Source organism: Phocoena sinus, chromosome 8 (genome assembly GCF_008692025.1).
Source record: "Phocoena sinus isolate mPhoSin1 chromosome 8, mPhoSin1.pri, whole genome shotgun sequence".
In the NCBI taxonomy this organism is placed as follows: domain Eukaryota; kingdom Metazoa; phylum Chordata; class Mammalia; order Artiodactyla; family Phocoenidae; genus Phocoena; species Phocoena sinus.
The window spans coordinates 60,377,503-60,397,474 of NC_045770.1; the positions used below are offsets into that span (position 1 = coordinate 60,377,503).

Sequence of the window (19,972 nt, forward strand, 5' to 3'; positions counted from 1 at the left end):
CAAAAGGAACAGACAGCCTCTAAGATAAATGTGCCAGCATTTTAAAATCTGGTAAAGCATATGGGAATGTTTTCTAAATCCATTTGTGAAAATGAAAATCTAGGCCTCTTATTTCCATGTATATGATCAAACAGAGGTCTTAAGTTGCAGCAATTAGATTTAGTTGTATCACTTCCTAAATCTTACGGTACAGTTCCTTACCTGTTCCAAATCCTGCACCAAGCCCGGCTCCCAGAGTTCCAGGTCCTGGTTTACTTCCAAAAATACTATTCCCACTGGTATTTGTGCCAAACCCTAGAAGGACAAAAGAATGAGTGGACTGTACATTAACACAACTCTCAATGTCCTGTACAAGGGAATTTCAAACAAAGCAGTCTGACCCTAAGTTTTGCATCCCTTCATTTTTTGATATTTAGAAATCCTAAATGGTAGGCTAATTTAATTTTTAAGTTTAAGTAAGTATAAACAGATCCCACAGTCTTCCTATTTACTTAATTATATTTTAGACTTGAAATATCAATTCAATATAGGATAATACCCAATATTAAAGCAAAGTGATTGTGCTTGAGCTTGGGGAACATTCCCTTCGTAATACTCAAAGCCTCCATTCTATGTTTCATGTTTAATTAGTAGAAGAAAAATTAATCCCCCCAAACTTTCACTAAAAAATAAGACAGTCAACAAAGACACTTCACTGAACCTAAAGGTTCTTGCTAAGAGAAGATTACCTATAAAAATCTCTATAGCAGCTTTTGTTTTGAACAGATGGACCTTGTATGAATAGTAATGTGTGGCTGATCACACATGAGGAGCTTTAATGGAGTCAGACTCAATCAGCTCATAGAAGCATTCGAGGACTCAGCTAGCTGACGTTAAAAAGAGAAGATAATCTATGAATAACCTTTCTTGAATTGAATTGTTTCATTATCGGAGATGATGGAGAGTTGAACAAACCATCCTCTTTCACTATGACCCAACATTTAGAGAAAATCCTGTGATTCCCCTCTAAAATCCACAAGTCTCCCCACAAAGACACCTACACATCACATTACTGCTATTATTTCTCTTTTGTTCAGATGTGTGCACAGTTTCTGTACTCCTTTTGGAGCTAAATATCAACAAATGATAATGAACATATCATTAATCTCTTTTGATAAGAGGAAAAAAACCCCAATCACTGGCCAGCAAATCCTGTTTGTGGTACACCTGAAGTCTTTTAAAAAGGTATCATGGAGGTGAACAAGTTCAACATAACAGAATAAAGAAAGTGTCTTGGAATATATGTCAGTGTCACCAACTAAGATTATACTTTGTCATGCCAATATTTGAATTTATATCTGAATGAAAAATGTAAAGAACAAAAGTTAAAGAATTATACAGTTTGAAAACATATTTCTAATGTCATTTAAAAATCTAAGCAAGTAACCTGACTTACTTTCAATACATTTAATTCATACATTAAGTCTTTTCTTCAATTTTTCTAACAGCTATGGCCACAAAAATGGAGTACTGCCCACTCAAGCACAATCAATTTTCTTTAAAGATAAAAAAACAAAAAACCCAGAAAATGTACTTGGAGATGTTGTCTTTCTGAGTTAAAATTTAACCAAAAAGGATCTTCCAACCCCATAAACAACAGAAAACAAGATACTAGTGAACTACCTCAAACCCACAGGAGGGAAGTAAGTCCCAACTTACACTGTTTATACCACACATTTCCACAGATTCTTACTGACAAAAGTTTATCAACTCTGTTATTTCAAAACAACTTTAAAGTAAAATTAAGAACAATTAATTAATTAACAGTCAATAATTTATGACAAAGGATCCAAGAATATACAATGGAGAATGGACCGTCTTCAATAAATGGTGCTGGGAAAACTGGACAACCACATGTAAAAGAATAAAACTGGACCATTATCTTACAACATAAACAAAATGGATTACAGACTTGAATATAAGATCTAAAATCATAAAACTCCTAGAAGGAAACATAGGGGTAAGCGAGAAAAAAAACTTTCTATCTATATATGATGACAGACGTTACTTAGACTTATTGTGGTAATCATCTCACAATATATACAAATATTGGACCATTACACTGTATTGGGTGGGCCAAAAAGTGCCTTCAGTTTTTAAAGTAAAAATAAAAGATACATTTTTCATTTTTACCAAGAACTTTACTGAACAACATATTCACCCTTTTGTTCCACTACCTTCTGACATTTTTCAGCCCACTTCATAATTCTATCTTCCCAAAACTTTTTATCTTTTTGAGCAAAGAACTGTTCCAGGTGCCTTTTACAGTCTTCCAGGGAATTGAAATTTTTTTCCATTAATAGAATTTTGTAAAGACCGAAATAAATGGAAATCTGAAGGTACAATGTCTGGTGAATATGGTGGATGAGTCAGAACTTCCCAGCCAAGCTTTAACAGTTTTCGCTTGGTCATCAAAGAAACACGTGGTCTTGCGTTATCCTGATGGAAGATGATGCATTTTCTGTTGACTAATTCTGGACGCTTTTCATCAAGTGCCGCTTTCAGTTGGTCTAACTGGGAGCAGTGCTTATTGGAATTAATTGTTTGGTTTTCCAGAAGGAGCTCATAATAGAGGATTCCCTTCCAATCCCACCATATATACAACATCACCTTCTCTGGATGAAGACCGGCCTTTGGTGTGGTTGGTGGTGGTTCATTTCACTTGCCCCACGATCTCTTCCGTTCCACATTGTTGTACAGTATCCACTTTTCATCGCCCATCACAATTTGTTTTAAAAACGCGATGTTTTCATTACGTTTCAGTAGAGAATCACATGTGGAAATACGGTCAAGAAGGTTTCTTTCGTTTAACTTATGTGGAACTCAAACATCAAAGCAATGAACATAACCAAGCTGGTGCAAGTGATTTTCAAAGCTCGATTTTGGTATTTTGAGTATGTCGGCTGTCTCCCACGTGGTTTAACGTTTACTGTTCTCAATTATTGTTCCAATTTGATTGCTATCAACTTCAACTGGTCTACCCAACCGTGGAGCATTGTCCAGTGAGAAATCTCCAGCATGAAACTTTGCGAACCACTTTTGACACATTTTTCAGTCACAGCACCTTCTCCATACGCTGCACAAATGTTTTTGTGCGTTTCAGTTGCATTTTTACCTTTCTTGAAATAATAAAGCATAATATGCCGAAAATGTTGTTCTCTTCCATCTTCAATGTTAAAATGGCTACACAAAAATTCACCAATTTTGATAAGTCTTTTTTCAAATGCATGCTGTCACATACAATCTAACAAAATTGTTTCAAATGAAGTTAGACAACTAAGTGCTATTAGAGCCATCTTACGAAAAACGAACTTTTTGGCCCACCCAATACATCTGAAATATGTTACATGTCAATTATATCTCAATTAAAAAAAAAAACGCTTAAAATATCAGATGTCTATGTACACAAAGAGCTAAACTGTCCCCTTAACCATGTAGCATGAGGAACCAATAATTTATTACCAAGTACCATCTTATCAATACCCAAAAGATCTTCAACCTCTTTAAACTGTTGCTCACAAGTGCTGACATCCTGCTTGTAATTTCTCTCCTGAAACAATTCTATTCATTCACTTAACCTTAAACTAGTCCGTTAGGAATAATTACTAAGAAAATGAACTGATGACTCTAAAGAATTACTTAAGGATGTGGCAACATCAATTGTAGATGAACCTTTTCACTCTGTGGATTAATCACCATCATAATGAAACATAATCCCATACTGGGTAACGTGCAACCAACAATGATATGATACTCCAAATCTTTGGGTAACCTTATTCCATTTCCAGATTTGTTATATGACTTATTTCCAAATCAGAAGATCATCTCTGCCCACAACACCAAAGTTGATAGCTTCCCAAGACAACAGGAACATCAAAGAAAGTCTTAGTTAGACCTGGATCCCTCTGGGGTGGTTAATGGAATGACAAGTTCACCCAAGAATAAAACAAAATTTGCCACCTTGCAACCCCTACTTGTATAGGGAATCTTTCCTCTCAGGGCCCCACTTATTCATTAATAAACTTTTAGTGAGCACCTAGTCTATGCCAGGTACTAGGTCAACATTAAGGATTTAAAAAAAAAAAGGACAATTCAAATTCAGCACATAAGTAGTGAGGCATATCAAATAAAGATGAGAGTTTTCATTTTCAAATCAATAGCCTACATAAGCACCTTATCAGATAGAAAATATATTTAATTCTGAACGTGAAGTATGCTATCAAAAAACATGCATTTTATTTTTTTTCCTTTTTTTTTTTTTTTTGCAGTATGCGGGCCTCCCACTGTTGTGGCCCCTCCCATCGTGGAGCACAGGCTCTGGACGCACAGGCTCAGCGGCCATGGCTCACGGGCCCAGCCCCTCTGTGGCATGTGGGATCTTCCCGGACCGGGGCACAAACCTGTGAACCCCTGCATCGGCAGGCGGACTCTCAACCACTGCGCCACCAGGGAAGCCCAGAAGATAATTTTTAAGAGGAAAAAGGTCTACAAAGTCTCTCTGGGGAAGAGGGAGTGACAGTGATTTAAAAAAAAAAAAAAGGGCTTCCCTGGTGGCGCAGTGGTTGAGAGTCCGCCTGCTGATGAAGGGGACGTGGGTTCGTGCCCCGGTCCGGGAGGATCCCACATGCCGCGGAGCGGCTGGGTCCATGAGCCATGTGAGCCATGGCCGCTGAGCCTGCGCGTCCGGAGCCTGTGCTCCGCGGCGGGAGAGGCTGCAACAGTGAGAGGCCCGCATAACGCAAAAAAAAAAAAAAAAAAAGGCTGAAAAACACTGATTTAACCCTTAAGTATCTTTCCCATCTTACTTCATAGATAAGAAACAAATACACAAAATTTGATATCCATGCTAACCAAGTCTACTGCCTCAAAACCATTCTTTCATCGAGCACAGCGAAAAAGAATTACAGGTAGAATGATAGACTGATAATCATTACTAGGAATGAATGAACCCAACAAAAGGGGTTATAAAACTCAAATCAAAACATTAATTTAGGAATTGGTACCTGACAAGGACCTATCTATCTCCTTCACATAGTTCGTATTTCCATGAACACATATAAGTTTCCAATGGATGCTTAATGTAGCCTCTTTCTCCAGTACACGATCATTAAAAAACTCACTGAAGGGCTTCCCTGGTGGCACAGCAGTTAAGAATCCGCCTGCCAATGCAGGGGACATGGGTTTGAGCCCTGGTCCAGGAAGATCCCACATGCCACGGAGCAACTAAGCCCCTGTGCCACAACTACTGAGCCTGTGCTCTAGAGCCCGTGAGCCTCAACTACTGAAGCCCGCACGCCTAGAGACCACGCTCCACAACATGAGAAGCCACCACGAGAAGCCCATGCACCGCAAGGAAGAGTAGCCCCCGCTTGCCACAACTAGAGAAAGCCCGTGCGCAGCAACAAAGACCCAACTCAGCCAAAAATAAATTAAATAAATTTATTAAAAAAAAAAAAAACTCACTGAAAAACTGTAACTGCTGACTTATGGCAAATGGCCATATGTTTGTACTCATCTCCCACTAGATATCCAGAACCTAATGTTGCATCTGGCACATGAAATCCTTAAAACAAATATTTCAACCACTATTTCCCTTGGTAATGAAATGAACTTTTCATATATGATTTATCTCAAAATACGTTGAATTTGTTTGAAAACTTAATTAGGTAGTTATAAAAGACAGTTAAAATAACAGAAATAATGTTTCTATTAAACGAATTTAATATTTTCCAGCATATCTCTGGAAAGCAGTATAAGGTTTGTTTTTCTGTTATTCAATCTTACATATATTTTCCAAATTTCTTCCAATGAACATGTATTCAAAAATACACACAGCTATAGGAAAACTAATGAACAGTCCCCCAAATCAGAGAGGCTTCAACTTCCAATGAGAATCATTAAATATCAAAAAAACACAAAACAACAACAGAAAGTTCAAAAAAAGAATCATCTAATCTCATCTGTTTACTACTTCCCTGCTTGAAACCTGGCCTAACAGAATGTGTTATCTCAAGCAAATGTGTTTCACTTATTGTTTCTCAATTATTGGTGAGGTAATCCAAAGAAAATGTTTCCTTATTTTGAAAAAAATCTACCTCCATTAGAGAACCAACATTCTGCACAGTACTGCTATTGCATGTGCTGAATGCCCCATTTTATCCAAAGCAGGGAGTCAAGAGAATATAAATTAGTTAAGGCAATTTATATACATCTCTTCCAGGCACCTCAACCCAAGTCCTTGATTTCAAACCTTTCCCTCTGGAACCTCATATCAAGCCACAGCTTACCTGAGAATTTTAAAATATTCCCAATAATATGAATCAGGAGAATGTGTGGTATAGTCAGTATAACTTTAAGAGAGTCAAACCTGCTTTTTATATGTACCAAAATTGGAAGTGTTTGTATTGGTTCCTAAAGTCAGGGTTGGTTTGTTACCAAAGAGCCCGCCACTGGTTGTACCAAACGAAGGAGCACTGGTTGTGCTGGTTCCAAATGTAGTAAGCTTGTTATTGCCAAACAGGGTCTAAAAAGAACACAACACAGGAAAATATTAAGTAGTATAAAGATACACTCCAAACAGGAAACAGAGGTTACCTTAGGTACACTGGATTGGGTGTGTGGTAAGGGAGAGAAGATATCACAATTTTTATAAAAAAGGTATAAAGAAGGATGAATAACTATCAGAAAAACATACTAATCTGAGCAAGATTAACAAGACATAATGCTCCTGGCTTGAGAAGTTAATGGTAACACTTCATCAAACATAATATTTCAGTGAGACAAAGAAAACAACAACAACAAGTCAATCAAATATTTTTTACCTGGTAACAGAAACGTTATCATGTATTTAACGTGCCAGTAGAAAGAGTTACAGTAAAAAGTTTAAACATGCTACAACATGGATGAAACTTCAAAACATTATGCTAAGTAAAAGAAGTCAGTCACAAAAGATGTGACTCCATTTATATGAAATGTCCAGAATAGGTAAATCCATAGACAGCAGGCCTGAAGTGACTTGGGGGAAATGAGAAGTGATTATTAATGGGGATGACGTTTCTTTTTAGGGTGACAAATATGTTCTAAAATTGACTATGGTGATAGCTGCACAATCTGTGAATATGCTAAAAACCGCTGAATTTTAAACTTTAAAAGGGTGAATTGCATGGCAAATGGATTATAGCCCAATAAAGTTGTTAAAAAATAACTTTCTGAAGCATTAGATAATTTTCTCAATTTCTCACCTCAAATAAGAATAGATTTCAATCTCCATGAAAACAACCACATGATTTGGGGACTTTTCCTTTTTTTTTTTAAACTGAAGTTCAAAGCTTGTTATAATGCGTACATAATAGACATATAGTTTCTCTAAGTGGTATTTACTATTGTTTTTTAGATCAAGTGTATTCCTATATAGTAATTTTTTACTTAAATGACTTAACAAGGAAAAAAATTCAGTTAAGCCTCCAGTGGCATGAAGACCTTCAGAATACCAACAATTTTAACAACTTGATCACCACCAAAAATACTTAATTAACAAATACGATACTAACTTATCACCCAAAATAGAAGTTAGAAATAGGAATTTAAAATTACCTGATTTGGGGCTTCCCTGGTGGCATAGTGGTTAAGAATCTGACTGCCAGTGCAGGGGATGTGGGTTTGAGCCCTGGGCCAGGAAGATCCTACATGCTGCGAAGCAACGAAGCCTGTGCGCCACAACTACTGAGCCTGTGCTCTAGAGCCCACAAGCCACAACTACTGAAGCCTGCGTGCCACAACTACTGACGCTCACATGCCTAGAGCCCGTGCTCCGCAACGAGAAGCCACCACAATGAGAAGCCTGTGTACCACAACGAAGAGTAGCCCCCTCTCCTTGCAAATAGAGAAAGCCCGCATGCAGCGGCAAAAGCCCAACACAGCCATAAATAAAATAAATAAATATTTATTTATTTATTTATTTTAAAAAGAAAAAAAAAAACAACCCTGATTTTAAGAGCAAAAGCACCTCAACTTAAACTCAACAATTTAACCAACTGGAGCGAAATTTTACTAAAAGAAGTAAACTCCACATAAGTATTGAAACAAACAAGTTTTAAAAAGAACTTACTTTTTGAAAATAAACCTATTATAAGTTGCCTATTTTTAAGTTACCAAATAGCTTTCAGTTACTATCAGTATCAAATCATACACTATAACCCAAAAAAATACTTGAAGACAGACTTCTCTTTTTTTTTTAATTCAGCATTCTTTTTTCTTATTATTTTTTTTTTTTTTTGCAGTACGCAGGCCTCTCACTGTTGTGGCCTCTCCCGTTGCGGAGCACAGGCTCCGGACGCGCAGGCTCAGCGGCCATGGCTCACGGGCCCAGCCGCTCCGCAGCATGTGGGATCCTCCGGGACTGGGGCACGAACCCGCATCCCCTGCATTGGCAGGCGGACTCTCAACCACTGCGCCACCAGGGAAGCCCTATTTTTCTTTTTTTTTAATTTATTTATTTTTTTGGCTGTGTTGCGTGGCTTATAGGATCTTAGTTCCTTGATCAGGGCTTGAACCCAGGCCCATAGCAGTGAAAGCACTGAGTATTAACCACTGGACCACCAGGGAATTCCCAAAAGACAGATTTTTCTTAGAAATTCCTTTAACAGATTTATACACATCTTCAAGTTACAGTCAACTGCAAAAACCTACCGAACCAACAGCACCAAATCCAGTACTGGTCTGCCCAAAGAGACCTGTTCCCGTTCCAAATGCTGTCCCAGTGCTGGTGTTTGTAGCTGTCCCAAAAAGACCTCCCGGCTGTGAGGCTTGGGTTACTCCAAATAAACCCTGTAAAAGGTAGTCTAGATTACAAGAAAACCTACAATAGTCAGTTGTCTTTAAAAGTCTTAGATTATTAATAATAGTTGCCATTTTTTTAAGTTTATGTGACAGACATTATGCTAAATACATAGAACATTTCTTTTCTTCACAACAACTCTGAAACGCAGGGCCGTTTTCCGAAAGAAAATAAGGCTCAGAGCAGTTAAAAACTTGCCCAAGATGTCACAGCCCCTAAGTGGCAGGACCAGAACTTCTTATCTGTATCTAAGCCTGATGAGCAACACAGTCCTGGACAGCTATAAAGACTTTATACTAACTCTTGTGCTCTAAGAGATAACAGGGTTGCCACACTGAAAACAAAATGCCATGACAGGGTGCTTCATTTTCAGAGTTATGCCAAAAGAACGTATTAATACTGAGCTGGGGAATGGACTTTGAATCAAATAACTGAAAATAATCAGCTGAAAATAATAAAATTAATCTGAACAAAGGCAGTAGTGTAATGTTAAGTCTTCATTTGTTATGATAAACTACACAATTTCAAATAAGCAAAGTTTGTATCATCCAATGTTTAAAGATTTTTTTATGCATTAGTCAACAAAAGAAAAATATTGCATTAATGGGCTATAGTTGAATTGAGAATTCAATGTAGTGTTTTAAACAGCTTTATTGAGATATAATTCACATACCATAAAGTTTACCTATTTAAAGTGGACTATTCAGTGGGGTTTTTCTATGTTCAGTGCTATGCAACCATCCCCACTCTAAATTCAGAAAATTTTGATCACTCTAAAAAGAAACCCTGGACCCATTAGCAGTCACTCCCCATTCCTAGGCAACCAACCACTAATCTACTTTCTGTTCCCATAGATTTGTCCATTCTGAACATTTCATATGAGTGGAATCATACAAAACGTGGTCTTTTGTGAATGGCTTCTTTCACTTAGCATGTTTAAAAGGCCTCTCCATGTTGTAGCATGTATCAGTACTTCATTCCATTTTAATGGCTGAATAATAGTCCACTGTATGGATATACCGCATTCATTTATCCATTCATCACTGATGGACATTTGGGTTGTTTCCACCTTTTAGTTATTATGATCAGTTGTATACAAGTTCTTGTGTTTTCATTTCTCTTGGGGGAAATACCAAGGTGTGCAACTGCTGGGTCATATGTTAACTCTACATTTAGCATTTTGAGGCATTGCCAAATTTTTCCAAAGTGGCTGCACTATTTTATATTCCAAATAGCAATGCATGAGGGTTCCAATTTCTCCAAATTCTTGAAAACATTCATTATCACTGTCTCTCTTTTTGTTTATAGACTTCCTAGTGTGGATATGAAGTGATATCTCACTGTGGTTTTGAAATGCAGTTTCCCTGATGCCTACTGACATTGAGTACCTTTTCATGTGCTTATTAGTCATTTATCTTCTTTGGAAAAATGTCTATTCAAGTATTCGGCCCATTTTTTAATGGTCTGTCTTATTATTCAATTATAAGAGTTCTTAATTGTTTGGACACAAGTCCTTTGTGAGATATATGACTAGAAAATATTTTCTCCAATTTGCAGGTATTCTTTTTGTTTTCTTGATGGTACCCCCTTTGACCCACCAAAGTTTTTAACTTTGAAGAAGCCCTATCTATTTTTCCCTTTTGCTGCTTTTGCTTTTGGTGTACTATCTAACAGATCATTGCCTAATTCCTTTTCTTCTATGAGTTTTATAGTTTTAGCTCTTACATTTGATCCATTTTAAGCTTTTATAGTTACCACAATTGTATAAAGAAAAGGTCCAACCTCGTGCTTTTGCACGTGGAAAACCATTATCCCAGCACTCTTTGTTGAAAGATTCTCTCCGTAGTGAACTGTTTTAGTACTCTTGTTGAAAATCAATTAACCATGAGGACTTGTTTCTGGACTCGCAATTCCAGTCCCGATTTTATACGTCTAGCCTTATGCCAGTATTACACTGTCTTCATCACTTCATCACTCCAGCTTTCTTTTCTTTCAAGACTGTTCTGGCTATTCTGAGCTCCCTTCTATTCCTTTGTGAGTGTTTTTATTACGAAAGGTTATCAAATGTCTTTTCTCTACCTACTGAGGTGACAATATGGCTTTTGTACTTTATTCTATTTTATGGTTTATTACATTAATATGAAAATATGTTGAACCAACCTTCCTAGGATAAATCCCACTTGGTCACAGTGTATAATCCTTTTTACATGTTGTTGAATTCAATTTGCCAGTATTTTGAAGATTTTTGCGTCTACCTGTACTTTTTATTTTTTAATCAGGCAAAGTATCTCTAATTTTAAAACCAGGTATATCCCAAGGATTCTAATCAATAAATCATACCTCAAATTTACCTTTAATTTTATACTTCCCTAAAACAGTCCCTAGAAATAAACTGCTCATGACTATAAGGACTTTCTCTTCTACTACCTGGACAGAAGTAGCAATTATCCAACATGGCTCTAGTTCTCTCTTATTTATTTTAATGAACTAAACTTCTTTGCCTGATTCCACTTAAGGGAATGAGCTGAAAGAACCTTCTGAAATAGAGCCAGTAGTTTATAAATATTTTCTCCTATACTCTACAGAATGCCTGGAGTCAATGCCCTAAGGTATAGCTTCAGGACGGCCAATTCTAGCACACTAAGCAGCGATTAGTGATGAGAAAATATGCCCAGAAAGGATAAGTGACTTGTTCAATAGCCCCTCATTAAATACGGAGTAGAGCCTGGACTAGAATCTATGTCTTAATTATTCAAAGATTTTGCTCTCTTCCCTTTACTACACATACGTATGGTCAACCCTTAAGAACTGCAGTAGAGATAGAACTTGTTAATTTGACATGATTAGAAGCCTCATTACTTAGCTCTACAAATAAGACCTGTTTCCTTACCATGGTGTTGGTGCTTGGCTGTCCTAGTGCGTTGGTATTACCAAAGGAAAAGCCAGTGGTCTGGGTGGTTATGGCCTGGGCAAATGGTTTGCTGAAGAGGCTGGTAGCCTGCTGATTCTGTTGGCCAAAAAGACCACCTGGATTTGTTCCAAATCCAGTCGTACCTTTCAGGAAAACAAAAGGAAAAATAAATGGTGGGGGGAAATGCCAAACCTCACATTATCTAGTTACTTCAATAGTCTATGTTATTGATTATATATCTAAATTACCCTACATTCATTCATTACTCAAACTGGATAACCACTTCATTTTCCACCTTTCTTCACATAACTCCAGATTTGGTTCAGACTCGACTTTCTACAAAAATACTCTGACCCCAAGAACCTAGGCTGGGCTAAGTAATCTTCCTTTGTGACCCCACAGCTTTTTGTCTATTTTACAAGGTAACACACTACACTTAAAGTCTATGTGTGTATTTTTAACCTTGTTAGACTAAGTTTTTCTTCAGAACAGGGGCTTTCTCTTTATAGCAATATATCCAGCATAGGGTGTGACACAATAACAATACTTAATAATGGCTAAACTAAATCACAGAATACCAAAACTGAAAAGAATGTAAATGCCATTTAAACATGTATTCATTTGTGTATTTGTGTATGTAACTCTATAGAAGGCTACCCCCAAAAATGTAACTTTTGCTTGTTTCTACACAAGCAAACTGGTGGCTAAGGGGGAAAAAAAGAAAAGACCTTTGGATATGTACGTTTTTGTATATCATGAACTTTAAATCATATGTGAATATTACTTTTGCAAAAGTAACACTTTTATAAAGTAATTTAGTAATCATCCTAGACTCCCCTCTTTCACATCCCACATAAATCAATCCATCAATAAATCCCATCGGTTCTACATTCAAACTGGCTCCAGAATCTGACACTTTTACCATACCATAGCACCATTCTCCGCAAGCCACATCATCTCTCATGTGGATAGGGCAACAGCTTTTCTAACTGATTTGTTTCCACCCTTGCCCCCATACAATCTACTCTTAATACAGCAGCCTTCAGAATAATCCTTTATTCATAATCACATGACTTATCTAAACCTTCTAATGGCTTCCTGACTCAAATAAAAAATCAGATCTTGACACTGGCCCACAAAGGCCTATAAAATATATTCCCCTAGGGCTTCCCTGGTGGCACAGTGGTTGAGAGTCCGCCTGCTGATGCAGGAGACATGGGTTCGTGCCCTGGTTCGGGAGGATCCCACATGCCGCGGAGCGGCTAGGCCCGTGAGCCGTGGCCGCTGAGCCTGCGCGCCCGGAGCCTGTGCTCCGCAATGGGAGAGGCCACAACAGTGAGAGGCCCGCGTACCGCAAAAAAAAAAAAAAAAAAAAATATATATATATATATTCCCCTATATCCTCCAGTACTTCCCCTTGTCCTCTCCCCTTTGGCAAAAACTCAGGATTTCTAGACTTCTAGTTTCCTCCAGCTGGAATATTCTTTCCCCAGAAATCTGTATAGCTTTATGCTTCACCTTCTTCAGATAGGTCACTGATCAAACACCACCTATCAGTGAAGCCCTTCTTAATCATCTGCACTTAATACTATATTTCTCCCCACCCCCCACAAACATACCAGGCATTTCCTATTCCTCTAGCACCCCTGAATCATTTTTCTCCATAGCACTTAAGCACAAAAATGACAATTATGTTTTACTTTCAGTTGTCTGTCCCTCCTCAATATGGCCCAACTTGATGTCAAGTGCTTACTAGTTCCAAAGCCTGTTTTGTTCTGACCATAGGCAAAGCCTGAATTTGTAGTGGAAGAACTGAAGAGTCCTGTTGCACTGGAGGTGGCTGGAGAAGACCCAAACAAGCCAGTCGTGGTACCTGCTCCCACCTGGTTCTGCGGGCCTTTCCGGTTGGCCTGATAATCCTCTAAACGAAGTTCCTAGAATAAGTGAAAACATATTCCAAATTAATATGCAGCCAAAAAAATTATTTAGGAGGCTAAATAATACTTGCATTTAGCCTTCATTTTCTATGTTCACATAGGAACCATGATTAAAAAAACAGAAAGCTATGGAATGGTTAACTTACTATCATTACAGAAAAACACTTTCAACAGTGTATAATGGACATTAAAATCCATACCATAATTACCATAAAACTACAGGCCAAAGGACCAACCACATCTTAATATCAATTTTCTTCTACAGACAATAATACTTTCATTTAGACAATAATCTTGTCTACTCCCACCCCAAATGTAAAGATTAGCTGATTAAAAGATGGATGATTCTGAGGAATTCAGAAAACTCAGGAAAAGAAGAGATAAAGTTTAACAGTTTTGTCTCACAAGTAAGGGTGTTTCTGTATACTCCGAAGAAGCAAGCACAGTCTGGGATGTAAAAGAAGCAACAGCAACAACCAGGGATGACAGTCAAAATGTACAACGAACTATCACACAACAATGATAATGAACAACCTATAACTTCGCACAACATGGATAAATACCACAATGCTGAAAGACAGATTTAAGAGTACGTAATATAAGATCCCATCTATGTAAAATTCAAAAATGGGCAAAACATGGGCAGTCAGGATAGTGGTTACCTTTGGAAGGGGAGGATTGTGACTCTGGGGGCAGGGCCCAAAGGGGACATCAGGGATGCAGATAATGATTTACTTATTGTGTTGCACACTTATGACTTTGCATGAGTTTACTAAAAACACATGCATGTGCACACACTGCCCAGTGTAGTATGAGCAACAGCCAATCAGAATAGACTATCAGTAAAACTATACCCGTACATACAAGCTGAATATCATCCTTGCTTAAAACAACAAATATCTATAAATAATGTATTAATGAAAAAAATAATTTGGTTAATCTTAATTTTTTACATAAATCCTAAAAAATAATCAAGAACATTTTAAAAAGCTGCTTCCCAATAGAATCAAAAGGTTAGGGTGATACTCTGTAATGCATTTTACTGACCTCTAGGGACTTGCTTTCATATTCTTTCATAGCAGTAATACACTGGTGCTTGGTACTGATGTTAGTGCTAACTCCAGCTTTAACCATAGTATCTGTACCAGTTGGAGGCTGCAAAGGAAGATAAAGGCAAATCTGAAAGTCTAAAGAAAACATTTAAGTTCAAGCTTTATAACCCTACTCTCCCAGACACAATTCTTCAACGACTGAACTCTATAACCAGTCCCCTAGGTTCTTTACTTAACGGGACAGTTTTAAGAGTGCTTGATTAAATACACTGCATTCTTGATCTCTCCCTGTATCAAGGTTATCTGCATAAGTCAATCTCAGAAACAGTTATCAAAAACCCAGGGATTAATCCCATAACGAAGCCATTCAATTATCTACTAAAATACACTTAATAATATATGCATAAGGGAAGCTTAATCCAATTTACCTTATATATACATTTAAACCTCTATTTCTGAGTTCTAATTCCTACTCTGCTCTGAAGTGTCTGCTTTGTGACTATTGTTGCATTTATGAAATATGGAAGCCTGGTTTTTCCCCCTATAAGCTTATGAGGCAAAAGGCACTAGGTAACTAAAGATTCCTACTTAGGGTCTTCCCTGGTGGCGCAGTGGTTGAGAGTCCACCTGCCGATGCAGGGGACACAGGTTCGTGCCCCAGTCCAGGAAGATCCCACATGCCGCGGAGCAGCTGGACCTGTGAGCCATGGCTGCTGAGCCTGCGCGTCCGGAGCCTGTGCTCCGCAACGGGAGAGGCCACAACAGTGAGAGGCCCGCATATCGCAAAAAAAAAAAAAAAAAAAAAAAAAAAAAGATTCCTACTTGTATTGTTAGTTTTCTCAATTACTGTACTTTCTAAGAGACAACATACAGTATTTTCCTCTATCATTTATATTTAACTTTATTTTAAATTCAGGATTCTAAATTCAGTATTATGAATTCACCACCCTGCCTAAGAAATTCTTCATTTTCTGGAAGAATTTTAACAAGTTTTGCCAATCCCTATATATGCCAGAGATTTCCATTAGGCTAACTGCACTGCCAGCCTATCCTAAGTATCTCCAAAACAATCACATCAAGTAGTATCTTACATCAAGTGGTATTCCATGTATTTTCATAAACAAAATCTTTCATTCTAACCCTCTATCCAACTTCTCTCAAAAAAGCTGAAGAAAACACAAAACTCATTTGCTTCATTTTGCCATTTCACCAACAAAAGTTTTATTTCTAATTGGCACACAGAAACTGATGAGTTATTCCATACAGCTCCTTAAGGAGGCCCTATTTTCAATGATTTTTACAGTTTGCCCCATCATTCCTTCTTTACTTCTGTCAAGAATGGTCGACGATTCAGAGGCCAATTATGAACACAGTAAATACAAGCTCAACCAGATATTTCTTTTTTTCTGGCTGCACCACAAGGCTTGTGGAATCTCAGTTCCCTAACCAGGGATTGAACCCGGGCCACGACAGTGAAAGCCTGGAATCCTAACCACTAAGCCATCAGGGAACTGTAATCAACTACTACTGTAATCAACCTTGTGAATACAAATTTAATTGGTTTGAGCATAATTCAAATATAAATTATAATCTAGATTTATGTTTCATGACTCTTCCTGTCTACTATACAACTATTCCCAGATATTGTTCTTAACACATATTTCAGGAAGAGTGAGACTAAGCTATGCATAACTGGAAAGAGAAGAAATGTTATGATTCCTCCTACAAAAAAACATACAGGAGACAAAAATATTCCACAAAGATCGAAAGACAATACTTACGTTAAACTTAATAGTAGTCCCAGTAGGAGCAGCTGTAAAACTACTTGGCCCAAAGAGGGAGCCAGATGTGCTACCAAAAGGATTAGAGGTGGTATTTGTAGTTCCAAAAAGTCCCCCGCTGCTGGTACTTGTTCCAAAATCTATAAATTAGAAAGAAAAATGGGATGGTAACAGTAAAGAATTTAAGAATCTGTAAGCTATCTTGGAATTGGCCTGTGGCATTAGAGCAGCATTACTTCCAAATCCTCAGGTTTTCTATCTTTCCAATCTCCCTAGCAAGTACCTTCAAACAGATATTTCATACAGACACACACAGTTCTAGGCTTACAACTTTGACGTGAAACAAAATCTGAATCTTTAGTCAGCTAAGTGTCTGTAAAGTCCTTGGGCATACTTAAACAACAAGTTAGAAGAAACAGTATTCTGTTTCATTAAATATTTTATCTTATTTCTCTTGGTAAGACCAGATGCTCAATGAACTTGTCTTTCTGACAATGCCTTACCACAACAGACCTGAACAAGAGTCACAGTATATTTTATTTACATATATTATTACAAACACCCACATATAACAAAAAGTTTAAAACAAACAAATGGTCCCATTAGGGTAACCACACATAGGTTAATATAAAATTTCACCCAGAAAAATAATTTAGAAAAATTAGTAGGCATGTTGGTCATTTATAGAAATAAATCTACTTTCCCAAATAGCTGAGTTTAAAAAAAATTACATAACAGAGAATTTAACTGTTATCTAAGGAATGTATTCTTCAAAATATAAGATATTACTTCTAAAGAAATTACACATATGGTACCAGAAATAGCAGTAAGCAACACAAAGTTATTTGCCAATATTTAATATTAAGTGACATCCTAATACCAAGTTAAGAGGAATGTGATTTCTCACTGGCAGTCAAACTATTTCTTTTCTAAAAACATGTCCTAAAATATAAAGTAAATAGGCATATCTCTTTTGAATTAGTATTTTAGATTGCATTTTATATTGTCATGGTTAAATATTTCAACATCCCCTCAAACAACTTTCCCTTTGTAAAATACTGATAGCTGGCTAAATTACTTATTCTACCATACCAGTGCTGGGAATGGCATCAACTCACAGGGCACACCTGTGCAACTAGCAGTGTTTCTGCCTCAGAGAACTGTGTGGTGAAGTATCCCTGGGCCACATTTAGACTTAAAGAGAAAGAAGCCATCAATTAAAAACACCTGCCATGGCTAAGGAATGGAGGAGTAACCATGTCACATCCAGTACTTACCATTCCTGCTTCAGTCTCTTCAAACCAAAAGCGAAACAAAGGCAGGGAGGTGCCCCTGCAGTATACTCCAGTTAACTACACATATTTCTCCTTGAAATTCTCCCTTCTTGACACCTATGACAGTACTCTGACCTGGCTTTTCATCTTATTCTCTGGTCATTCTATATCAGGTACCTCTTCCTCTGCATATTCCTTAAATAACAGTGCCCCTCAGACTTCCATTCTTTTTTTTTTTTTTTTTTATGCGTTACGCGGGCCTCTCACTGTTGTGGCCTCTCCCGTTGCGGAGGACAGGCTCCGGACGCGCAGGCTCAGCGGCCATGGCTCACGGGCCCAGCCGCTCCGCGGCACGTGGGATCCTCCCAGAGCGGGGCACGAACCCGTGTCCCCTGCATCGGCAGGCGGACTCTCAACCACTGCGCCACCAGGGAAGCCCCAGACTTCCATTCTTGAAGAGATGTACCCCTTCCCTTCCAGCCTATTAAACTTTTCAATACCATTTTGAGTTTTCCTCTCCCCATGTTTTTGCTATGTGGTGAGAAAAGGAGGTCGGTGAACACAGGGAAAAGGAGAAGAGAGAACACATTCAATAAGCAAATCAAATTGTTAGATGCAGAAATCCAATGATTTACTACTTACTCCCAAAGCCTGTTGGTTTATTTTGTGCAAAGGCATTGTTTTGGGATGAGAAGAGACTGGTCCCTGTGCTTGCAGTTCCAAACAAGCTGTTTGATGTTCCTGTTGATGTGCCAAACCCAAAGCCACTGCTTGTGGAGGTAGCTGGCTGGCTAAATGAATTGGTACCAAATAAGCCTCCTGAAGAGATAGAGAGGGGAAAAAAAGGGTTAAACAGACTGGAGTCACTAAGTGAAGCCCTATACCAGCTATGAATAAACCAACTGTATTCCAAATAAAGCCCCTACCTGGTTTGGTCTGTGAATTTCCAAACAGGCCTCCGGTATTGTTGCTAGAACCAAATGCAGATGTTCCAAATGCCCCTCCACTAGTAGTGCCAAAACCAGTATCTGATAAAGCAAAATCCAGGGTCAGAATAAAATCTAAACCAGGTGGCCCAATGAAAGAGGATTTTAATATTTCTTAACATTCTGCATTTGAACAGGACCACTGGTCTAATCCAAAAACTATTTTTTCAAAATTCCATCAGCCTACTTATAACAGAGCTGATATTAAGCCACACTTTATTCATTGTCCTGGGTAAAGTAAGGAAACAAAGTTAAAAAGCTTATAACTTTTCAATAAGTTAAAGATGTTGATAGGTTTAAAAAAAAAAGTGCCAAGCTACTATGAACTACAGACAAAAATAATCAAAATTTGGGTTTCCTGGTGGCACAGTGGTTAAGAATCTGCCTGCCAATGCAGGGGACACGGGTTTGAGCCCAGTCCAGGAAGATCCCACATGCCGCCGAGCAACTAAACCCATGCGCCACAACTACTGAGCCTGCACTCTAGGGCCCGCGAGTCACAACTACAGAAGCCCATGTGCCTAGAGCCCGTGATCTGCAACAAGAGAAGCCACCACAATGAGAAGCCTGCGCACCGCAACAAAGAGTAGCCCCTGCTCACCGCAACTAGAGAAAGTCCACGCACAGCAACGAAGACCCAACGCAGCCAAAAAACAAAACAAAAAAAACCCAAAAGAAACAAAAAACTGTTAAAAATTTTCTCCAGACACCATACACTCTACAGTCTCTGGGATGAATGGTCCTTAATTAGAGGAGCACAACAGAATGACCTGGGAAGTTTTCAAAATACACATGTTCAACTTCCAATCCCAGAGATTCTAATTCCATAGTTCTATGATGGGATATATGTATTTCGGGAACAAACCTCCAAGAGTGACTCCGAGATAACAACAAGGTCCTACTGTATAGCACAGGGAAATATTAATGTAGTCAATATCTTATAAAATAAACTATAAGGGAAAAGAATCTGAAAAAATGTGTGTATAACTGAATCATGCTGCTATACACCAGAAACTAACACAACATTGTAAATCAAGTATATTTCAATTAAAAAAAAAATTTTTTTTTTAAGTGACTCGGGGGGCTTCCCTGGTGGCACAATGGTTGAGAATCCACCTGCCATTTCAGTAGACACGGGTTCGATCCCCGGTCTGGA

General features: G+C 38.0%; 1 protein-coding gene across 10 annotated transcripts in view; it reads right to left on the reverse strand.

The window, feature by feature from the left end:
- NUP98 (nucleoporin 98 and 96 precursor) overlaps positions 1-19,972 on the reverse strand; it is a 101,034-nt gene that overhangs the window by 65,765 nt on the left and 15,297 nt on the right. For 4 of the 10 annotated variants that reach the window (XM_032639464.1, XM_032639459.1, XM_032639458.1 and 1 more), the window contains exons 3-11: positions 18,757-18,858; positions 18,473-18,649; positions 16,557-16,696; positions 14,771-14,878; positions 13,540-13,720; positions 11,766-11,929; positions 8,728-8,865; positions 6,424-6,562; positions 202-294 (exon numbers count right to left, since the gene is read on the reverse strand). In XM_032639464.1, the coding sequence (XP_032495355.1) occupies positions 202-294; positions 6,424-6,562; positions 8,728-8,865; positions 11,766-11,929; positions 13,540-13,720; positions 14,771-14,878; positions 16,557-16,696; positions 18,473-18,649; positions 18,757-18,858 (1,242 nt within the window). The remainder of the gene's footprint in view (positions 1-201; positions 295-6,423; positions 6,563-8,727; positions 8,866-11,765; positions 11,930-13,539; positions 13,721-14,770; positions 14,879-16,556; positions 16,697-18,472; positions 18,650-18,756; positions 18,859-19,972) is intronic. The other 6 variants (XM_032639466.1, XM_032639460.1, XM_032639461.1 and 3 more) reach the window with 4 other exon arrangements.